The 20,871-nt window shown below is 40.9% G+C and overlaps 1 protein-coding gene across 1 annotated transcript in view; it reads right to left on the bottom strand.

Moving 5' to 3' along the window:
* LMTK2 (lemur tyrosine kinase 2) overlaps positions 1 to 18,986 on the bottom strand; it is a 40,270-nt gene extending 21,284 nt beyond the window's left edge. The window contains exons 1-6 of the mRNA XM_021539747.2: positions 18,833 to 18,986; positions 5,860 to 5,984; positions 4,902 to 5,046; positions 3,066 to 3,139; positions 2,454 to 2,572; positions 1,675 to 1,762 (exon numbers count right to left, since the gene is read on the bottom strand). Of these exons, the coding sequence (XP_021395422.2) occupies positions 1,675 to 1,762; positions 2,454 to 2,572; positions 3,066 to 3,139; positions 4,902 to 5,046; positions 5,860 to 5,984; positions 18,833 to 18,986 (705 nt within the window). The remainder of the gene's footprint in view (positions 1 to 1,674; positions 1,763 to 2,453; positions 2,573 to 3,065; positions 3,140 to 4,901; positions 5,047 to 5,859; positions 5,985 to 18,832) is intronic.
* Between the last annotated feature and the right edge of the window lie 1,885 nt (positions 18,987 to 20,871).

Raw genomic sequence — 20,871 nt, 5'->3', positions numbered from 1 at the left:
AAACATGGCAGCAATTAAATCTGATTTGGATGTATATCTGATAGACTCAGTAAAATGCAATTCTTTCCAGGATCCTTTTAAAGAAATTCCAATTTGAATAGCAGGTTTGAAAACCAGTAAGTAGTATTCTATTTCTATACTGAAAAACTATGAAAAACCTTATCTGTTAACCTTAGGCACAGAGTTTTTAAATGTTAGCAAACCCAGAACACTTCACTTTGATCAGTCACTTAAAGAGGTCAGGCGTTTCTTCCATTTGGAAAAGAAGGATTTTATCAGCACTTCTGCTTCATTAATTTACCACAGTTAATACATTGGAGCAAAAGAGCAGCATGGAAAAAATATAATTATTTAAGGTAACAGATTAATTGATATTTCTCCAAAAAGTCAAGTTCATGCTAAGTAATTTAAATTGCCTGAAGCAACTAGAAGCAGATTTTTGCACCTGAGCTTAAAGGGAAATTCTTCAGTAGTGAAACTGGTAAAAATAATCTCGCTGAAATTTATAAATGCAAACTGTCTCATTTCTGAAAGACTCATTCCTTAGTAACATCTGTGCACTTCTGATATCATTTCTGTCTTGACATTTCCCAAGGAACTCTGCTTTGGGTGATATCTACACAACAAACATTAAAAGCAGCTACTGAGCCAATGTTTAGACAGCCAGTTGGACTCTGGGGCTTGTTTGGTTTTAGTAATGTGTTATGCTACAATAAAACAATTCAAGTCTTTCCAGCCTATGGATCCAAATTTTTCTCTCTCATACCTCTGCACCCTGGGCACAGTTCAAAGGCTCTGTACATGCCCCCCTTCCTTGCACTCATGAACATTCCAAGGACTGCAGTTAAATCTGATTTGGATGTATATCTGAGCAAGGCTTTGAGCTGTCTCTTGCATTCCAGGGACCATGTGGCACTGAAAGCAGTGGGAACACCCTTCAGTGTGCTCCCAGCTTTTCTTTTGGTGGCTAGGAAGCACAAGGTAGTTGCTTGGGGGGTAGAAAGGGAATGAGAAGTAAATAAAAGGATAAGAATGTAGGGAAAAGAAGATAACCATAAGGGAAAGGATCAGGAAGAGAATGAAGACTGACACTGAAAATTCCAGCTATTAGAATACACATGACTGATACAGAAGTGAGCCCACCATTGCATTTTAGCACAAGGCAGCACAGCATGGGTAAAATTTAGGCACTCTGCAGGTAGAGAAGGCAGAAGGGAAAAAATTCTTCCATTTTCCTAAATTAACATTTTCACATAAATGCACATAAAGCACATTAAGACTGCAGACAGGAAGTATTTAGGATGTGATGTTGGTGGCTGCACATGATACTGGACTGTGATAAAGCTGCCTGCTATGACACCCTCTGCCCTCCAAGCTCCTTGCTGAAGGCAGACAGAGAGACTGGTAATTCCATTATCAAGGAACAGGTAGGTACCTGCCTCCTCAGAACATTCCACAACACTTAGAACATACATGATAAACTGAAGAGTATAAACAAAAAATTGCAATTATGATTCATCTAAAAAATAAACTAACAAAAGCCTTCTATATTTCTGGTTAATCAAAAAAATAAGAAAGCAAAAGAATAATTTCAAAGCAAAGGGCAGTAAATATACCACATACAATTTACCCCAGTGGAAAAACAACTGCAGCATCTCGTGTAAGTGCACTTACCAAGTCACAGAACTCAAAAACTAGGAGATAAGGAATGGCTTCCACACATTGCCCAATACACTGGAGAACATTTGGATGCTGAAGAATGCTGGAGTGAAAAAAGACAGTCAAAGGCAGGAAGATCACAGTAGAATGCAACACACTGAAATGCCTACTAGAAGTTTCAACACATTACAGTGGAGGGGGGTGGCAGGAACAGAAGGTGCAAGTACCAAAGCCACAGATTCCATTTGTACCTTTGTATTGCTGAGAGTATCACTGACAGCAGCCAAAACTCACAGGATCTCAAACCCACAAAAGCCAGGATTGCCACATGAGAGTCACACTCATCCTCCCACGACCCCTCATACCAAAAATAAAAGCATGCAACTCATGAACTACACCAAGCTACAGATCTGGCTACAAGATAAACCTTTTTTTAGCTGGGTTAGTTCCCAGCCAGATCAGTTACTTTTCCAAGATTGCTCCAAAACCACTTGTGCCAATGAAGCAGAAGGCATGAAATTTCTTCAGACAAATGCCAACAACCTAAGCCTAAATGCAAATATAGCCACAATGCTAGAAATCACTGAGAAAGCTCTTCACTAACCAATCTTTTACAGCACATCCAGACAAAGTAAAGTACACTAAGTTATGTGCTCACTTTGGGTTGAGTGTATTTCACATTTTAAAGAAAAACATTACAGTTATATGGGAGGGCAAGTAGAGACAGTAACACTGAACAAAAGCAATACCCATAATTTATCTGCAGCAGAATGAAGCTGTGAAACATTACTTACTAATATGGTTCTCCATTTCTTAAGAATTGTTCTTGCTCCTTGGGACCTGCACTTGCCTTTAACTCCTTCACTATTACCCTTGCTACACTAGTCCCTGTGTAGATCTCTCCAAGGAGAACCTGAAACAGAGATTGTGTTTTTAATCAGAGGGGAAAAAACATTTATAGTCTTCCTGCAAAGAAAAACAAAAGCTAAAACATGTTGCAGGAAAGATTTCCTGGCGTTTTTACAAACCCAAAGCTTTGATAATTAAATACACATACTTAAATCTTGACAACTGATCTATACGGCAACTTTCAGAAAACATGTTTTCTAGCGAACACCACTTATTTGTTTAATTTTTTTCCTAAAAAGAATTGGTAAAAACAGGAGTGTATTAAATCAAATCTGTGGAAGTAAATGTTTAACTAGTCTCCAGTAAGAATCTACAGGTAAATTTTAAAAGCACAGATTAGCACTGTGATTACAGCTAAAAAATGCATGCAAGGAAATATCTAATTTCAACTAAAGTTTTTCTATGCTTTTTTTTTGAGTAGCATTTTAAAGTAAATACAGAGGTCTAGTCAGCTGGGAATAAGTCTCAATCTGTGCAATATGAAGAGAACTCCTCACCTTTCCAAACCAGCCATTTCCAATTTCCTGGATGTAGTTTAGACTCTGACGTGCAACTTGAGACTTTGATCCATCTGTCACACAACGAAACAAAAGCAACACATATCAAACCACTCAGATGGCCAAAGTTAGCAACTCCTGAGGAAACAATGCAAGCTTCTACAAGATTTACACCCAGTTGGATGCACACATCCAGCTCAAGCACCAAACCCTAGTCAGATGTACATAAAGTAGGAAGGTAATGTTGTGACAACAGCACCCAAGTGAAACTTTTCTCAGGTCCAGCTTCTAAATTACACCAGAACACACCCCCAACAAAACCACAGCAACTGTCCTGATGAAACGTGAACTTACATGTTTTTAACATGAACTTACAAGGTTTTTTAACACACTCAGCAAAAAACCTAAGTTCTGCTTCCAGTATAAAAGTGTATTATTGCCTGTATCTAGGTAGAGAAAATGACCTATAAAAAGTCTCCTTACAGAAAGTCTTCTATGTAAATAAAATAGAAAACCTAAGACAAAACTCATTGTTTGTACATCTTAACAATTACAGTTATATAGAGCTACCATTTCGAGAGAAAAGGTTTGCCTGCTTTATTCTTCAGCCCAACAGCCCTACTTGTAGCTACCATCTGGAAGGAGGACATTTTTCAACTAAAAATACTTCATATAAGAGCACAGAGAGGAGGACAGAAAAGAAACCCCAGATCTCCGCAGAGGATGGGCAGTAACTATGGCAGAGCTCATTCACCAGAAGAGATTCAGCAGTGTTGGCCCCTCTGCTGCCCAACTGGTGAGGAACACTAATTGATTTAAACAAAACCTTTTCTTGTCTGAGAAAGCTAGTCTGTAATTTATTTCCACAAACTAGATTTAGAGCAGTACTATTGTACTGGAAGAGCCAGAGCTGTATAAATCACTGTCAATGTGCTCCTAAGCATGGCAAAAGACACAGCAGTGCAACCACATTTTATCCAAATACTCAGGCACATTGCCTTCCTTCTGGCAAAACACTTGTTGTGACAGCTTCATTTTAACAATTATGGCTACACAGAAGAGCTGACAAAATTTTTCACTCATAATTTTTCCCAGCTCTTTAAAATACTGAGTCATTTGTACAACTGTGTCATTTGTATTAAAGGCACACAGAGTGTTCCTTGAAACTTGTACAGAAATTTTGCCAGAAGCTTCCCCAAACACCTAATGATCAAGCAACCTAAGTAGTATGTAAAATTATGTGAAATAGCACATGAGAGTAACTACTTTAGGCTAAACTCTGCTTATAATAAGATGCTTACGTTTCCTTTTACAAAAATTGTATTTTAAAGAATACATTCCAAAACCCCTTCCACGCAGCAGGATGAAGCCTAATGCTCTGTCTTACCAAGATCACATTTACTGCACAAATAGTCTACAGTGGCATCAAGGAAGTGATGCAGCTGAACAGAAGCACTGCTGTCAAGTAAAGGATTCACTTTTATTTCTATTAAAGGGTGGTGGTTAAAATCCAATGACAAGTTAGCCATGAAGGAAGCTACTAAAGAGCAGAAGTCACAAAAGTCCCAGGGTACTTCAAAACCTTTAGGTATATAGAGATATAACGACAGCAATCTAGAGATGGGGGTTTAAGGCCATTTTGTTCTCTTAAGCTCTTTTACCCTCCCACAGAAGTAATATTTCCCCTTTTACCTTTATCCTACAAAGTATGTTGGCTCAGTTTATGGAAATTTGTATCAAGTTGTTTATTACAGTAAAGTCAAACAAAGAGCCACACTCCATTTTAGACTCTGAAAATGCCTACTTTTGTTTTTGCAATGAAAACCAGTACTTTACCTGTACGAGATGGAAACTGGGAGGGAGTTGGTAAAGCAATATTGGGAACTGAAAGAGTAAACACTTCTGCTGGAGACTGAACAGATGGAGTATCTTCTGCTGGAGGTGTAAAATCTATTTCATCATCAAAGTTATCTTCAAATTCCTAAACAGAAGAAGTCTTAGTAAACAAGCTGATCCTTGCCTTTAAATAAGTACTAATACATTTCTTTCAGTTTGAATGAGCACTGCTAAGGAAGCTTAGCTTTTTTCCAAGAATAGTGACAGATATTTAGTGTTCTACTCCCGGCTTTCTATTAATTGCTGTCTTAAAGAGATTAAAGCATTGCTTTTAATAACCAAGGGGTTTTTGTTTTGTTGGGTTTTTGTGGGTTTGTTGGTTTGGGTTTTGTTGATGGTGTTGGTTTTTTTTGCTTTGTTTTGTTTTTGCTTTAAATGCTAGCCCTGGCTTTGAATGAATTACCATGAACTGCTGAGGCCAAATATTCTCCATTTAGAAATGAGAGCAAAACTCAATTTTAGGAACACTGATTAAGGTATTCCAAAAGGAACAATTCTCTGATGACAATTTCTCAAGAGTTTTGCTACAGTGGATATGCATCTTCAGTATTCTTATTTGACAGACCCCACCTGCAGACTACAAAACAAAACACAGAAAAACAACAAAAAATTTCTTGACAGCAGAATTGTCTCAAAGGTGCAACTTTTACTACTGATTCTGATAGCTAGTTATTATTTTGGAAAAGCATTAAACACCCTTACTGCAGCAGGGAGCAATTAGTTAAAATAAACAGCTGCATCAGGACTCACAGCCTGTAGGAATACGGTCACTGGCTGTTTCAGAAGAGAGGATGTACAGTGACACTGCAGAGTATCAGCACAACTAATCAAGTATTCTGGACACCAGGATGCAGCTGAGAATATCGCTTGTACCCACACTGATAACTTCAGGTCTTACCTTGAAATCTATCTCAGGGTCTTTACAGCAGGAGACACAGTTTGCCAGCAGAATGACCAGGACTACCAGAGTGCACAGAGACAGAATCACAAAAGATGAGGGAACTTCTGCTGTAGCTCCTTCTCCTAGAAATAAACATGTATGCAGTACTATATAAATATGTTTAGCACCCTAAGAAGTTCCTTCAAAACATATTATCCACATGTATTTATTTAAAAATGGGACTCTGAACACTTCATCCCATGGATGTGATCAAAGCTAAGAAGAAATTGAACAAAGGACAAAGTGGCAAAATAGATTTGTGCTTCACCACCTGCCTGCACCATTCTGCACCTACTTGGCTCCAGCTAAGAGGCCTCAGCCAATGTGATTTTCTGAAGTTAATGATGAACAGTGATAGCACCAAGCCTTGGGATTCTCTTTAAGTCAATAATTTAAACAAATATCCAAACACAGAGTAGAAATCTGGTCTTTTGGAAGATACTTCCCAAGAGCTAGAACACCTGACCTACAGGAACAGGCAGCTAGAAGAAATCCTCATTTAAACTGCACACAAATGTAAAATATATCACTACAGGACAGTACTCTCTCTCAATAAATGCATTTGTGACAGTCTGCCAAACACACAAGCTGCTGTCACAAGTGCAATGGATGAAATCAGCTCTACACCATTTCTCTTCCTTGTGATTCACTAGGTGATTTGCCTTCAAGAACTTTAGAGTTCTACCTGTTTGTAAAACACTTCAAATAATATTCCAAAATTTTATATATAAACATTCCACAACACATTTCCTGATATTATGCCAGGTAATTACTCACAGGATCAAAAGCCTCAAATGGCATTTTAGAAAAATCTGAAGTTATTGCCAGGGTTATTAAACCCATTTTCATCCCTGTTTTCATCCTCTGTAGAGAACAAAGACATGTGGTTCCCTAGGAGACCAGAGCACACATCTGGAGGAGTTGTTTTTGTTGTTGCTGTTTCTTTTCAAACAGGTACTGCCACAGAGATCAGAGAAGTAGTTGGACCACATCTGATTAAAATGTATTTAGCTATTACATCACTGACAGAGTTTAACAATGTCAGGTGACCTGGACTGACTGGATTTTACAACAGCATTTGAGCATCAATGGGAACGTCTGGCAACAGGACAGGGTATAAATGAAGCCTCAAAAATAAGAAAAGTAGAAGTTGATTGCTTGTCAAGGGACACAGAAACTTGTCCACCTATCTCTTAAACCTTCAAAAAAAAACCTGCAAAAACAGAGATTTGCAGAAAAAGCTTTTCATCATGTTCCACTGAACACTTACAGAATATTTATTTTGATTACATGTACAGACCAAATTGACATAATGAAAATCCTGCTTCAAAGTGTGTCAGCGCAATTCCAGAAGGTCACATTTTCTGCACAATTAGGAATATTATCAATACAACAAATAAAAGCTAGCAAAAATGGAAGGTTTTCAAACAAGTGATTCTGTTTCTAGTTTCCACAATAGCTTTGGCATTTTAACCTCATTAGGGACTGGGAATACTTCACTGCAGATACTGAGCATTGTTCTAACACAGATCAACAACGAGGTGAGGCCACTCACCAGCTTTTAGTCATAATTCTGAACAGAACGAAGTATCTCTGAAGAGAGCTCTCAATAGAACAATTTATATTCATTGAAATCAAGACCTCTATGTAACACAATGGATGTTTTTCCATTTCTAAAAATCAACAAGAAAAAAGAGGAAAGTAACAGCTGATGTGTTTACTTCCTCCAGATGTTCAGTAGCCTTACTTAGGAAACTAAGAATTACCTATACTGCAAATATAAACATTCTGTGAAGTCATTAATCAGCTAAATTATGGTAACAAACACCAGTAATACAGCTGTAGATAAAATCTAAGGAATTCCTTTAAACTCCTAAGTGAAACCAAATAACAAAAGGTAGCTTTACTAAAAAAAAAAAACAACAAAAACTACATTACCAGGCATTACAAATTAAAAGCACAAGGCAATTTTCACACAGAAATTTATGAACAGAAGCTTTAATACAATAAAAATGCCAATTATTTTGGGCAAGTTTCTGCAACAGTTACAGAACAGCATTCCAGATGACTCACACAAGTAAGAAGCACTTACTAAGAATTACAGAACCCATCTCTGTTTGGATAAACTTTGAAGTTTCTAACATATTAATTAATAAGTAATATTCTTAATTTGCAGGGTTTTTTAAAAAATTAATGTAAAGTTAAGAATTATATTACGGCAACCTGTAATTGGGCTAAAATCTATTGTAAGTAAAGCTATTTTAATAGCTTGCATGAATACATATTCAGTGACAGAAGTTACTGATTAAGTATTGGAACTGGTCTTTGTGACAAAGTGCTGAAAATCTGCTGCAGTATAACCTCATTTGCATTTTTCAACTATTTCCATCCAATGATTAATTCACTGGAGCTTAGTAAAATGACTTGAAACTAGAAGATGCTTAATACACCCTTTTGTTTGTAAATTGTGGAAGTATGAAACAATGACATTTATTTTATGGTCCTGACTGAAAAAAGCAACCAGCAAGAAATCCATTCTAATTAATGCAGAGGACCATTTAATAAATTCATCAAACAAGAAATTTCCTAAATTAAAAAACCTGCTAAAAAAGATTTTAAATTTAAATAATTTCAAAAGAAACCTGGATAAACTCCAATAAACATAATTATTGCAGAAGATTATTAATATCATACATTCTGGAGAAGTTAATAGATTTACTTAGCATATCAATTTAAAACCCTGCCATATTTACTGTAACCCTATGCAGTAACAACCTAAGGCATCTTAATATCTACCCAGAAGCCAGAATCTGTTCTTTAGGAAAGGAACAGCCAAACAGATTAAAAAATACTCTTTAACATGCCAACAATAAAAGGCTTCCTGCAGCTAATACAAATAGTCTAGACTAGTCTGCTTTGGTATATCCAAACTACTTAAGCCAGAGGAAGAGGCCTGGATTATATCAGTCCTGTATTAAAATAAGCAGGAGATGAAGCACAGCTGCGTCACTCTGTGTTACTGCAAGGTTAACACAACACAATGCTTTACAAAGCTCTGTGCTAGGACATGTTCCATCCCAAAATGGCACCTAGATGGTCCTAAATTATCAACAGAGAAAACCAGGTATTCTTTCAAAGCTACACAGGATTAAATACATCTATGACATTTACCCACTTTTTAGAAGTACACGGTATCATAAACAAGTTAAAGCCCTGGCTGAGGTAGATATTTAATTAGCAGCTACCAAAGCAGATTCCTCAGCACTTCTGAAGATGCCATTTTCTGAGCAAGTTCTTCACTAAAGCCTAAACTGGAGCACAGCACATGTGAAGTCAAAGGCTGTACACAGGCAAGTACACAACCAGGCTCACTGAGGACCCAGTGATGATGAACTGCGTTGGCATTCTCAGGATCAAGTACAGACCTGAGAACACACCCATCAGTATTTATTACAATGTTTCAAGGGCTGGAAAATGTTCTTTTCATACAAAGCATATTTCAAAGCAACTTCTATAGGCCAGGATTTCCTATACCTTCCTGACTTTCTTTTATATCTCCTTTCTTCATAAGACAGTTCTCCAACCACCAAATGCAACGCATAAGCAAACACAAGTTCTTGTTTCACTACAACTGTTCCCCTTCTCTATCCCATTTCCCAGTCTGCCCCCAATACTCAAATACCCTCATGTCATCCACCTGTAGTATCCTTTGGTATCATTAATTACAAGTAACGAGCATGCCAACTAGCCAAATATTCCATCTATGTTTACTTGTCAAGCAACAGGCTTCACTCAGGACAACACAGCACCAGGTGTAGCTGCCCACACATGAGGGATGCTGGGCCTGCCTTTCGTCTACAGATTATGAAAGGCCAGGATGCCTGAACTGTTGATTTTGGTTCAATGTGAGTAATCACTTTATTAAAGTCTCCACCTTCATAAAACTGGGCTAAAAAAGTCATGATTCCACACAGTTCTAAGCACAAGGAAAAAGAAAAGTAAATGTATATTCCAGACATGACCGAGTACACTCATAAAAGACGTTCACTACTGCGATAAAGGCAGCGTAAGGCACAGATAAATTAAGCATTATTAGGGCACAGTGAACTTCAAGGGAGCATCTGATTTTAAGCTTTCAGCACAGTAGTTGCTATGCAACAACAGTCCCACTGCATAAGCAAGAGCCCATTTCCTTTCAAGAGCAGCTATATAACTGGCACTAATAGCTATAACTATTTCCAGCACAAATCTAGCATGACAGCAGTCACTTAAACTGTCTCTTGGACACACTCAAATTATATGATCATGAACTAAGATGCTACTTTATGACACCAAGTCAGAACAGTGCAATCTTTAAAATACTAATGAATGACCAAATCTCATTTTGTTCCCTAGCTAAACCCAAGGTATCTTTCATAAACTTTGTCAGTTTACTTACTCCGCTTTTAACGAATATTAAAGCAACCACATTTAAAAGTGTAATATCACCCTAATTTATAGTGGTTTTGACAAATGTGATTTTAAAAGCTATCCCAACTTTCCTAAATAATACTGTCATTTTCTTTTATGTCTGCAATTAAGTGGGAAAGTGCTATCGACTCCTACCCAGTTCTCCACAAGTCAGATTCAGATCATTATCTTTCCCTCATAAAGAGTTTCCCCTGCATTTATTTACTCCCTGAAGTCTTCAGAGGTTTGCTACTAATAAGCACAAAACCATACAGACAGAACCAGGCCCATAAATTCAGATGGCCTGCAGGTAACAGGCAGAATACTAAGCAAACCTCTATTCAAAATTATTTTAGACACATCTATTGTGTAATGCCTGATTTGTATGACAAGGTAAAGCACAACAGACACTGCAACTCCTCCATTTCACAACAAATAAGCCCCAACCAAACTCAAGCACATTCCATTCGTTACCACATTCCTGTAATCTCAATTTTTTCCTGCTATGCTCCATTTAACAACTGAGCCAAAAAAATCGTAATTTCCAAGATTAAGTTTCAGAAGAAATGGGTGCAGTACCATTATTTAGTTGTGCAATGCTATATCACAGTGGGCTTTAAAACACAACATTAGAAGGACATTCAAATCACCAACCTTCAACTGAGCTACAACACACAAACAGAAGTTTTGAAGGAGTGTTATTTGCATTTCAGACATTCTTTTGAAAATAAAATTAAAAGAATTTTAGTGTGAGAGAGACACTCCAAATTCCAATCAGCCTTTTGCTTTAAAGGCCATTACCAGTACAGTACCAGCACTACAGGAAGAAATATTCCCAAGATCTTTGACTTCCAATGACTTGCTGTCCTCAACACAATGGCCACACCTTACTGAAATCTAAAATGGTTCCAAATGCCCAAGGTATTTCAAGCAGAGACTGGAACTGTTCCTTCACTGAGCAAATCCCTAAGAACAGACACACAACACTGCTAAAGGAACTTTTAATGTTTCTCAGTCTACACCTGAAATTTTCAGCCTTCAAATTTTTAAGACACTCAACTAAAGCACAAATGTTTACTATCTTAAAACAATAACGTAGAACAAACTGTTGAAAATGGTATTAACTGAAGAGTTGTTTCAAAAGTCTGTCTTCTCATAACATTATTGCTACCCTTACACTGGATAATGCAAATGTCTAATGCATTACTAATAAAAGTAACCTTCACTATTATGTACCGTTTTGCAAAAGCACTTTATCACCTGATTTTATTTTTCCTTCTATGAAAAATTTTACTTTCTAAATATAGTCTCAAGAAAAAAACTCTTGGGGACTTATAGGTACAGCTATCCAAGTTACTTGTGCACAATTGTACTTACTCTTTCTGAAAATGAGAAGCCATAACTAACAGCTTGTCAATAAAACAATTTCCTGGCTAAACCTCAATTGTGCCACATGGCCTAAATCAAAGTCTGGCACTTGGAAAGATACAAGTAAAATGACAAGACTTAGTATTAGTGTGGGAAAAAAATAATCAAAAATCAAATACAAGTCTGTTCCCATATTCCTCTAGACAGAAATTGAGACATTCATTCCTCTACTTGACTTGTCCATTACAATCCCTGTCTTACCCTAGAACTCCATTAGGTCCCTCATGGGGCAGATGGGTGGGATCAAAGGCCAAGGCACATGCAGAGACAATTCTCCTGAAAAGCCAACTTCTTCTCTTCTTTACAACAATTAACCATCAGAAAGAAGGGTAACAGACATAAACATGGCCATTTCTTACAGAGTTTACCCCATGAAACAATAAAAACACCTGTGACACTCCTCAACCCATCTTGAGTTGTGGATGTATTTCTACAGTGTCAAAAGGCAGCTGCACAGTTAAATGTGTGTTTTCTGGACACACGACCCTGAAATATCACTGTCCTATGCAATAAGTTACAATATTTTCCAGAAGAAATCTTTGCTATTTCATATCACAACCGGATGTGTAATACTACGTCAACAATTCTTGGCAAATTATTTCTGTCCTCCCATTTGTCCTTAAAAAAAAAAAGGGAGTCTATCCTGCAGTATAAGCCAATATTTTTTCAAACTTTATCTCATGTTCCCCCTAAATACTTTCACAATGTGCTTCAAATGAATTTCTTCTACATGTGTTTAAATCCACTCTGCATGTTAGGGTGGCACATGTTCCATATCCTAAGGCAAGAATATCCAGGGCAATGCTGGACTCTCCCAGAGCACAGCATCTCAGAACAGCACTGCTCTGATCCTCCCGCTCCTGAGCACTTGTCCTGGCCTGCATATTGGCTGAACAGTTAGTAACCAGCAAAACTCTGAGCTGGGATTAGTTTTACATTACTGACCTTATTCTATTATCCTAAAAGTCTTCCCAGTAATGTCAGAGAATTACTCACATAACAGCATACTGCTCAATTTTAATAAGGACTAAATATAGGCTGGTACTTCAAGTGTTTACAGAGTGAGATCTGTTTGAAGTTTCAGTGCTAGAATCTCATGTTTGCACAAAGGCATCTTAAGACAAGGCAAAAAATATCCGTGTTAAATAATTATGTGCCTTATGCCTTCATGGCAGTGTTTCTGGAAAAGCTGGGAAGCATTATCATCTTGCAAATGCATCACTGACTCTTAATTGCATGTATGTATGTGTGTCAGAATGTACATACACACAAAATTCTACTGAGCATACTTTATTCTGTACTGCTAGATGTTGGTTTTGACAATTAATTCCTGCTCAAGTACTTTTTTTTTTTTCATTTCTCCAACAGTTAGGTACAGGAGTTGTAGTTTGGGGTTTTTTTTCAACACAGGAAAGACCACAATAATTTAAAGTAGCAGGAGATGATCATCCAGAAAAGCATTATCTGCAGCATGGAAACCAAAAGACAGTATCTCTTCTTCCTACCATTTCATAGCAACACAAGCCATTAAGATACAATGCTTTTGAAGAGACTAATTTCAGTTCACAGGAAAGAAATCCATAAATGCAACTTTCATGCAATGGGATTCTCTGGAATCTTGATTTTATAGTAGATGCCTTTCTAACTCCAATGTACAGCTGAGTTAAGAAAAGCCAGAGAGAAAGGAAGCAGCAGCATTTTGTAAAAAGAGCTTATTAGATCTGTTTCTCATCCCTATTCATAGCTAAAGGATCCCTGGGCAGAACAGGCCATCAAGAAAGTGATTGATTTTGGAGAACTGGATCTGATATACAGGCTGAAAGCCTAAAAGTCAGCACTAAAAAAAAATCTACTGTTACTATTTTCTACACATCCTTCATACCACGCTCCAGTGGTAGTCCCAAAAGAATCATGTCACTGTTAAGTCACTACAGTGCTGTTTTCTTACCAGGAAAGAAACTTTTGTAAGTGCAGCAGTGTTGGACAAGGTGTTACTTTGTACAGCATTTCATACTGAAGATCACTGAGAAGACAATTTACTGACAATGTACTTCCCACCACTACCTTGACTAAGCTAAATATGGCACAACACCTTGCTGTAGACAGCCCTTAAAGCACACATGCAGGCTGAAAGGACTATCCTGACACATTTTGTACATTTCTGCTTTAAAAAGTTGACAAAATGTTTCTTCTATCTAGACGTTGCTCAAGACCTTTCATAACAGCAGTACAATGAAAACAAAGAGCTCATACAGAGCAACAAAAGCATTGAAGCCTTTGCAATTGTATCCAGAATTGTATCAAGCTCCAGACACTAAATGTCCAGACCAAACAGAAAGGCAGACCCAAAATAAAAGCTAAGGAAGACTCCAGTACTCCATGTGCTGTCCTTCTGCTGCAGAACTGCAGTGTTAGTACTGAAACAGAGCTGTGATTTTTGCAGCTCTGGCATTACACTGCCCAAGGTCCCTTTATCCCACGCAGATAAACTGTGTGTGAATAGTGGATGAAACCAGCAAGCATCCAGAAAATTACTCCCAATCATATTTACCCATCCAGAATGTTGGATCTCACAAATTTGTTTCTTTTTTTAATGCAGGGGCACAACCAGCACTCAGCAATTGGCCCTTTCAAACCAATGCCCAGTGCCTGATGCTGTGACAACAAACCTTCAAACACTCTCTGATCACTGCTATCTTAATATGCTGCAATGATACCTGGGGAATTATTAAATACACCCAAGCATTCAAGACATGAGAAATTGCTTCAGAAAGTGACCTTGTCCTGTGAGGACTCCTTTAGTTGGAGCAAAGTCCAGACACTTTACAGCCACAGGCAGAGAAAGCAAACCAAGCCTGTGAACAAAGCCCTGTGTGGAACATCCCTGCAGGCCACAGTCAGAGTTGGTTTCTCACCTCAAACTCACAGATACAAATGAAAGATAAAAGATGAACTCCTAGTTCCATTTTTTCTAGTTCTACAATTATTAAGTGCCTGGGACAGAAGCTATAAAAAGAAATACAGGGACAAGTAAACAAGTTCAGCTTGAAGGTAGAGGAAGGATAGACCATTCCCATGAAAGGCACATACCACAATTAAAACTCCTACTGTAAAAACAAGATTTTTCTTAACTTTCAGTGATCCAAGTTGCTAACTTGCATAAGAAAATGGCTTTTCTTATCATGTGCAAGTCACAGACATTTTACATTGTACCAAACCACAGGCCACAACTGTAATTTGGCCCCAGTCTGACAGAACTCCAAGTAAAACATCAAGCCAAAGCAACCCAAAAGCAACAATTTTCCCAGGAGTATATATGTACTACAGAGCTCATCCTAATACAAAAACAAAAACAAAAATTTACTTCATCTCAAAGTTTTAACTTGCCATCTGAGGCCAGCCAACTGAATATTTAGATACTTGAGATTTGTACAGCTTCATGAATATTTAAATACTCCAGATGAACATCTCTGGATACCATATACCAAATTCTAATCATCTCCTCCTGGATCCTACGTGACCAAGTCCATCAGCAGAGACTCTCTGCCACTAATACCCAATTGGGCCATTCAGTTGCAAGGGTCTCAAAAAGCAATCATGTAGGCACCAAGTCCAGCTCTTCACTTCAACTGATCAGACTGTGCAGTCATCAGAAGTGTGAAACTGAATACACCTGCTAAAAATGCTACCACCTAGTCAAGTTTTACAGGATAATAAAAGTATTTTTGAGTCTGTCTTCTTTGTATTTGCAAGACTTCATACAGCACAGAGATGATGAAAACACTTTGTCTGACATTACACACACACTTGATTCAGATGCTCAGTAGAATTGAGGTCAAGTATGGAAATCCAAGTCAGAACTGAGAGCCTGAATATACATGTAAAGCTTTAGCACAGTAAAGCAGCCATGGCAGTTTGTGATGCACTGTTTGGCTGCTAAACACTGCTGCAGGAAAGCAGTGCCCAAATGTCCTTCCTTCAGCCACACAGCTGGTACTGCAAGTCACATTAGGCTGATGCACTTGGGGAAAATCACCAATACTCTGCAGGTGAAAGACAATTTCAACGCTTCAGCCTTGAAACTCCTTTCCAGCACAACTGTCCCAGCTCTAACCTCCAGTATAAAGTCAAACCTTAAACTCAGAACTATCACAATACATATCAGTATCCTTTTTTTCCACTCACAGAATAAATTAAACCTAAGTTGGTTCAAGTATTTTTAGGCAGTAGCATCTTCAACAGCTTCAACACAAATATGTTTTTCATATTTCCTACAATAATTGCTATGAACCTTACCAAGGAAACAGTTCAAGCTTGATTACCTCCTCTCCTTATTGTTGGATAAAAAACATATTAAATTAGTTTAGAAATATAACATTAAAAAGGCAAGACAAATATAGAACACCTTGTCAATGCATGCCTTCATCTGCAAGCACTACGAAGCCACGCTTGAGAAGAGCAGCATCATTCCTCTCCATGGGGCCCTGGAACCTGACAGCTCCCCAGCCACCCAGTCTGGCAAACTTCCACAGCATTCCCACAAACTGGAGCAGTTTTGCACCAGGAATCCAATCTAGTCTTGCTAGAACTTGCCCATCACCATTTCCAGCATTCTAGTTTCCTCCCCAAAGGAGAATTTATTATAGGTATACTTCATGAAATATTCCATAAAATTCCTTACCATAACTACAGGCACTTTCCTCCTTTTTCTGTGGATCCCATCTTTCCTGTTACAAACAACACACAAAAATGTTTCCCAATGTCAAAGAATCAACCATTCTTGCTAGGTGAAGAACTGTGGGATTCTAAATTTTGAAACCAGTTAGTAATCACTCCATGAAAAGCCCATTAAATTCCTCTCAAGCTTTCAATCCACATGGATCAGACCAAGTGTCACAGTCAACTGCAAAAACTGCCAAGGTCCAGAATGGAGCCCACCATCACCTGCCAGCCCCAAAAAGAGGAAACCAAAGCAATCTGTCATGGGACACGAGTGACATTCACAATTTGGCTGAATTGTTTTTAAACACAACCCATGACTCTTGACCCTGCAAAATAACGTCACAGTTTGTCTTCTGACAGGTTTAAAACCTGCCTAGAATGGCAGAGAAGGTTCAAGCTGAAACTGTCTCATTGTCATCCACAGGGAAGATATTCACAGGAAGGAAAAAAAAAAAAAAGGCCTTGTAGCCTTCCCCCAGCTCCTGCTGCTCATACAGGTGATGACACAGGACATGTTGCAGCCTAAGAACCTGTTGCACCCAAACCCACCAGGCACATATTATTTCAGGCAGGAGGAAGTCCTCCCAGCAAATGTGATGCCAGTGAAACTGGAAAAGGCACCTAAATATCCATCGACAAAGTAATCCAAATACACTGTATCTTCCATGGGCAAAGACACAGGAGAAAGCAGCAGCCTCATTCCCTGGAGCTCACTGGGTTTCCCATGACAGCATCTGGACAGTTGGCTAAACTTGAGATAACATCCCATGTATACATACTGTGGCCTAAATATAACCAAAACCTACATATAAAATTACAGTGTCTCATTCATGTTGTATCAGCCCAATATCACAGCATCATAAATATTTCTCTTAGCAGTACTGCAGTTGGCACAGCCAATTTAGTCTTTTAAATTACAGAATAAAAAAAAAACAAACCAAACAACAAGACTTTAATACTGTGTCCTGCAATTTGTCCAATGAGCTCTTCATTCTGAGAATAAAGCTTTTTACCAGTGCCATGGAAGTTATGCTTTGTTCCCCATATTTGTAAGGTACATGCATAATCCTTATAGGAAAGAGAAAACTGAATTTAAAAAAATTTGACATTTCCCTTTAAATAGAAAAACTAACTGCATTTCAAGGAAAGTAAGACCCAGGAAAGGCATGATAAAATCCTTCATACAGAACTGATTCTGCTGTCTTACCTTACAGCTCAATGATAAATTAATATTGTTTGCATAAACCTCACATATTTTATAAATTAAAAAAATTATCATTTAGCATCAAAGAAATAAAGATTTGACTGACAGTTTTCTCTTTTTCAGAAGTTCACTTTTACATGAAGTATGAAAGATCTCAAAGCAGGCTGATGTGGGGAGTGACTTATGAACAATTCATAAATCTTCTGGGAAGGAAAAACTGGGAAAGAGACACAGGTCCAAAAAAAAAAAAAAAAGTATGGGTACCACTCCCAGTTTTGAGACTTTCAAGTGGAAGAGCAGCCAAATTACCTAATCTTTGTGCTTCATATCTTTCCCTCCTCACTGTTCCTGCTCCTCCCTCAACATCTTGCCTATTTAAGCTGTACAACTCCTCATGGCTAGAAGGGAATCTCAGCCCACTTTCCAACCAACCCAACCCTAACAACATTCAGTCTCAAGACAATGCTGTGTTTGCAAATCCCAAGGAAATGTCAACAATAAAAATGAATCAAAGACACAGCTAGTACCTGTGAGTCCTAATAAACCTCTGATTCAACCGCGAGGACATATTGTTTAGTTTGCGCTTTTAAGACAAACAGGAAAATAAGCAGGGAAATAGAAGGAAGTCAGCGTTACCTAACATAGGAAAGAAATAAATGTGAACTACATGACTATTTAGAGAGGCCGGCCCGGGGGGGCCGGGGGGGAATCCGACTAATCTGACCGGAAAACAGGGAAGTGCCGTCTGCCCTGAAGAGCCTCCACCCAGGAACGGGAGCCCCGGTGATTCACAGGCAAAACCAGAAAAAAGAAAATCCCGCCGAGCTCAATACAGGTGAAAGCAGCAGCACCATAAAGGAAGAAGGTCTGCGATAAACACACAGACAGAAGAAGCGCGCAGCTCAGTGCCAGGGGTCCGAGCGAACCACAGCGGGATATCGCTCACTGCCGCCGGCGGAGCCGTGACCTACAGCCGGGGAGCCCCATCCGCCCGCCGTGCCCTTCCCGACGCTTCGGCGGAGCCCTGCCGGCAGCACGGGGGAGGGACGGGGCTCTCAAACCCGCAGCGCCGCCGCTCCCGGGCCCCGCCGCGGAGCCGCGCCCCCAGCCCCGCTTCTCCTCGCTCACCTGCACCTGCCGGCGGCAGCGGAGCCGCCGCGCCGCTCCCCGCGAGCGGCCACAGCAGAAGGACGAGCCCGAGCAGGTGTCGCGGGCCGAGGGGCCGCGGGCCACCGCCCCCCCGCCGCTCGGCGCTCCCGCCGAGCCCCCGGCGCTGCCGCATGCCGTCCGCTCCCGGACCGAGGCCCGGCGCTGAACGAGGGGCTCGGGGTTCTCAGCGACTCCGGGGAGCCCCCGCGGCACACGCCGCCTCCCGGCTCCGCGGCATCGGCCCCGCCGCCGCTCCTCTCACAGAGCCCCACCGGCCGCCGCCGCCGCCATCTTCCGGGCTACCTGACCGCGACGGGGCGGGGCGCGCCGCTGACTGACAGCCCGAAGCACCAATCAAACCGCGCCTCGCGCTCAGGAGGCGGCTCCACTGGTTGGGACGGGGTTAATCTGTGATTGACAGCTGTATCAGCCAATCGCTCCGCAGAGGGCGAGCTAGGGCGAGGGAAGGCTGCGGCGCGAGAGCAGCGGCGCGCGGTTGCCAATCAAGCCGCGCTCCGAACGGTTGGAGGGGGGCGGGGCGTCACTCTGATTGACGGCTCTCTCCGCCAACCGGCTGGCGGGGCGGGGCGGGGAAGGCGGGGCTAGGCCGAGCCCGCGCGCAGGACTCGAGCGCTCGGCGAGGGCAGCTCCCCCTGGCGGCTGAATGTGCTCTAAGGGCCGGTGCGGGCGGCGAGCCCTGCAGGAGCTGTGCCCGGGAATGCCCGGCCCTGCGGGGCACAGAGCGCGGCCATCCCTCGGGATCAGCCCTGCGGGGCACAGAGCGCGGCCATCCCTCGGGATCAGCCCTGCAGGAGCACTAACCCTCCTGCCATCCCTCGGGATCAGCCCTGCAGGAGCACTATCCTTTCTACCATCCCTCGGGATCAGCCCTGCAGGAGCGCTGTCCCTGCTGCCATCCCTCGGGATCAGCCCTGCGGGGCACAGAGCGCGGCCATCCCTCGGGATCAGCCCTGCAGGAGCGCTGTCCCTGCTGCCATCCCTCGGGATCAGCCCTGCAGGACCGCTATCCTTTCTACCATCCCTCGGGATCAGCCCTGCAGGAGCGCTGTCCCTGCTGCCATCCCTCGGGATCAGCCCTGCAGGACCGCTATCCTTTCTACCATCCCTCGGGATCAGCCCTGCAGGAGCGCTGTCCCTGCTGCCATCCCTCGGGATCAGCCCTGCAGGACCGCTATCCTTTCTACCATCCCTCGGGATCAGCCCTGCAGGACCACTATCCTTTCTACCATCCCTCGGGATCAGCCCTGCAGGAGCGCTATCCCTGCTGCCATCCCTCGGGATCAGCCCTGCAGGAGCGCTGTCCCTCCTGCCATCCCTCGGGGTGAACTCTGCCCGTTCCTGCTGCCCTGCGGGGCTGATGAGCCCCACGTTAGACACTGGGATGGGCACACCACCCTCCCTCTGCAGCCCGAGCGCTTCCAAGGCTGGAGGTGACCTTGTTGAATTATTGATACCGGCAGGGTTTAGAAATAAAGATTATTCTCGTTTAGGTCTGTGATTATGCTGAACTTTGAGTACATGAAAATGAGGTGTCAGGTCTAAGCAGCATCAATGGAAGTGTTAATCCCAAGCAATCAGGGGCTCTGCAGTGAGGAAACAGGGAAATACCATATGACAAACTAGATTTCATTTTTTCAGATAATTTAACAAAAAGGCTAATTATGTCAAGATTATATAATGACTTTGGGAGCACAAATTGTCCAAAGAAATGTACAATGAGTACATTGTACATCAATGCACCCCTGGGAATTCATGAAAGGAAAGTTTTGTGTCCAAAGTAGTATTTGGAACATGGTGTCCAGGAAGACAAAACATAAACCCAAATCCTCGCTGTCCCTCTGAATTTTCTCTACCATGGACATGGTAGAGATATACTGGATATATACATGGATATACTTGAATCAAACTACTCTTACTAAGTATGTGTTTAACCCCAGTCTGCTATCCTCTGTCTGGTTGAAGACACTAATTGTGTTACCAAATGACCCATATTTTTT

This window comes from Lonchura striata, chromosome 16, assembly GCF_046129695.1.
Source record: "Lonchura striata isolate bLonStr1 chromosome 16, bLonStr1.mat, whole genome shotgun sequence".
Taxonomy (NCBI): domain Eukaryota; kingdom Metazoa; phylum Chordata; class Aves; order Passeriformes; family Estrildidae; genus Lonchura; species Lonchura striata.
The sequence above is the reverse complement of the archived record's forward strand: the minus strand, read 5'-3'. Positions and strand labels throughout refer to the sequence as shown.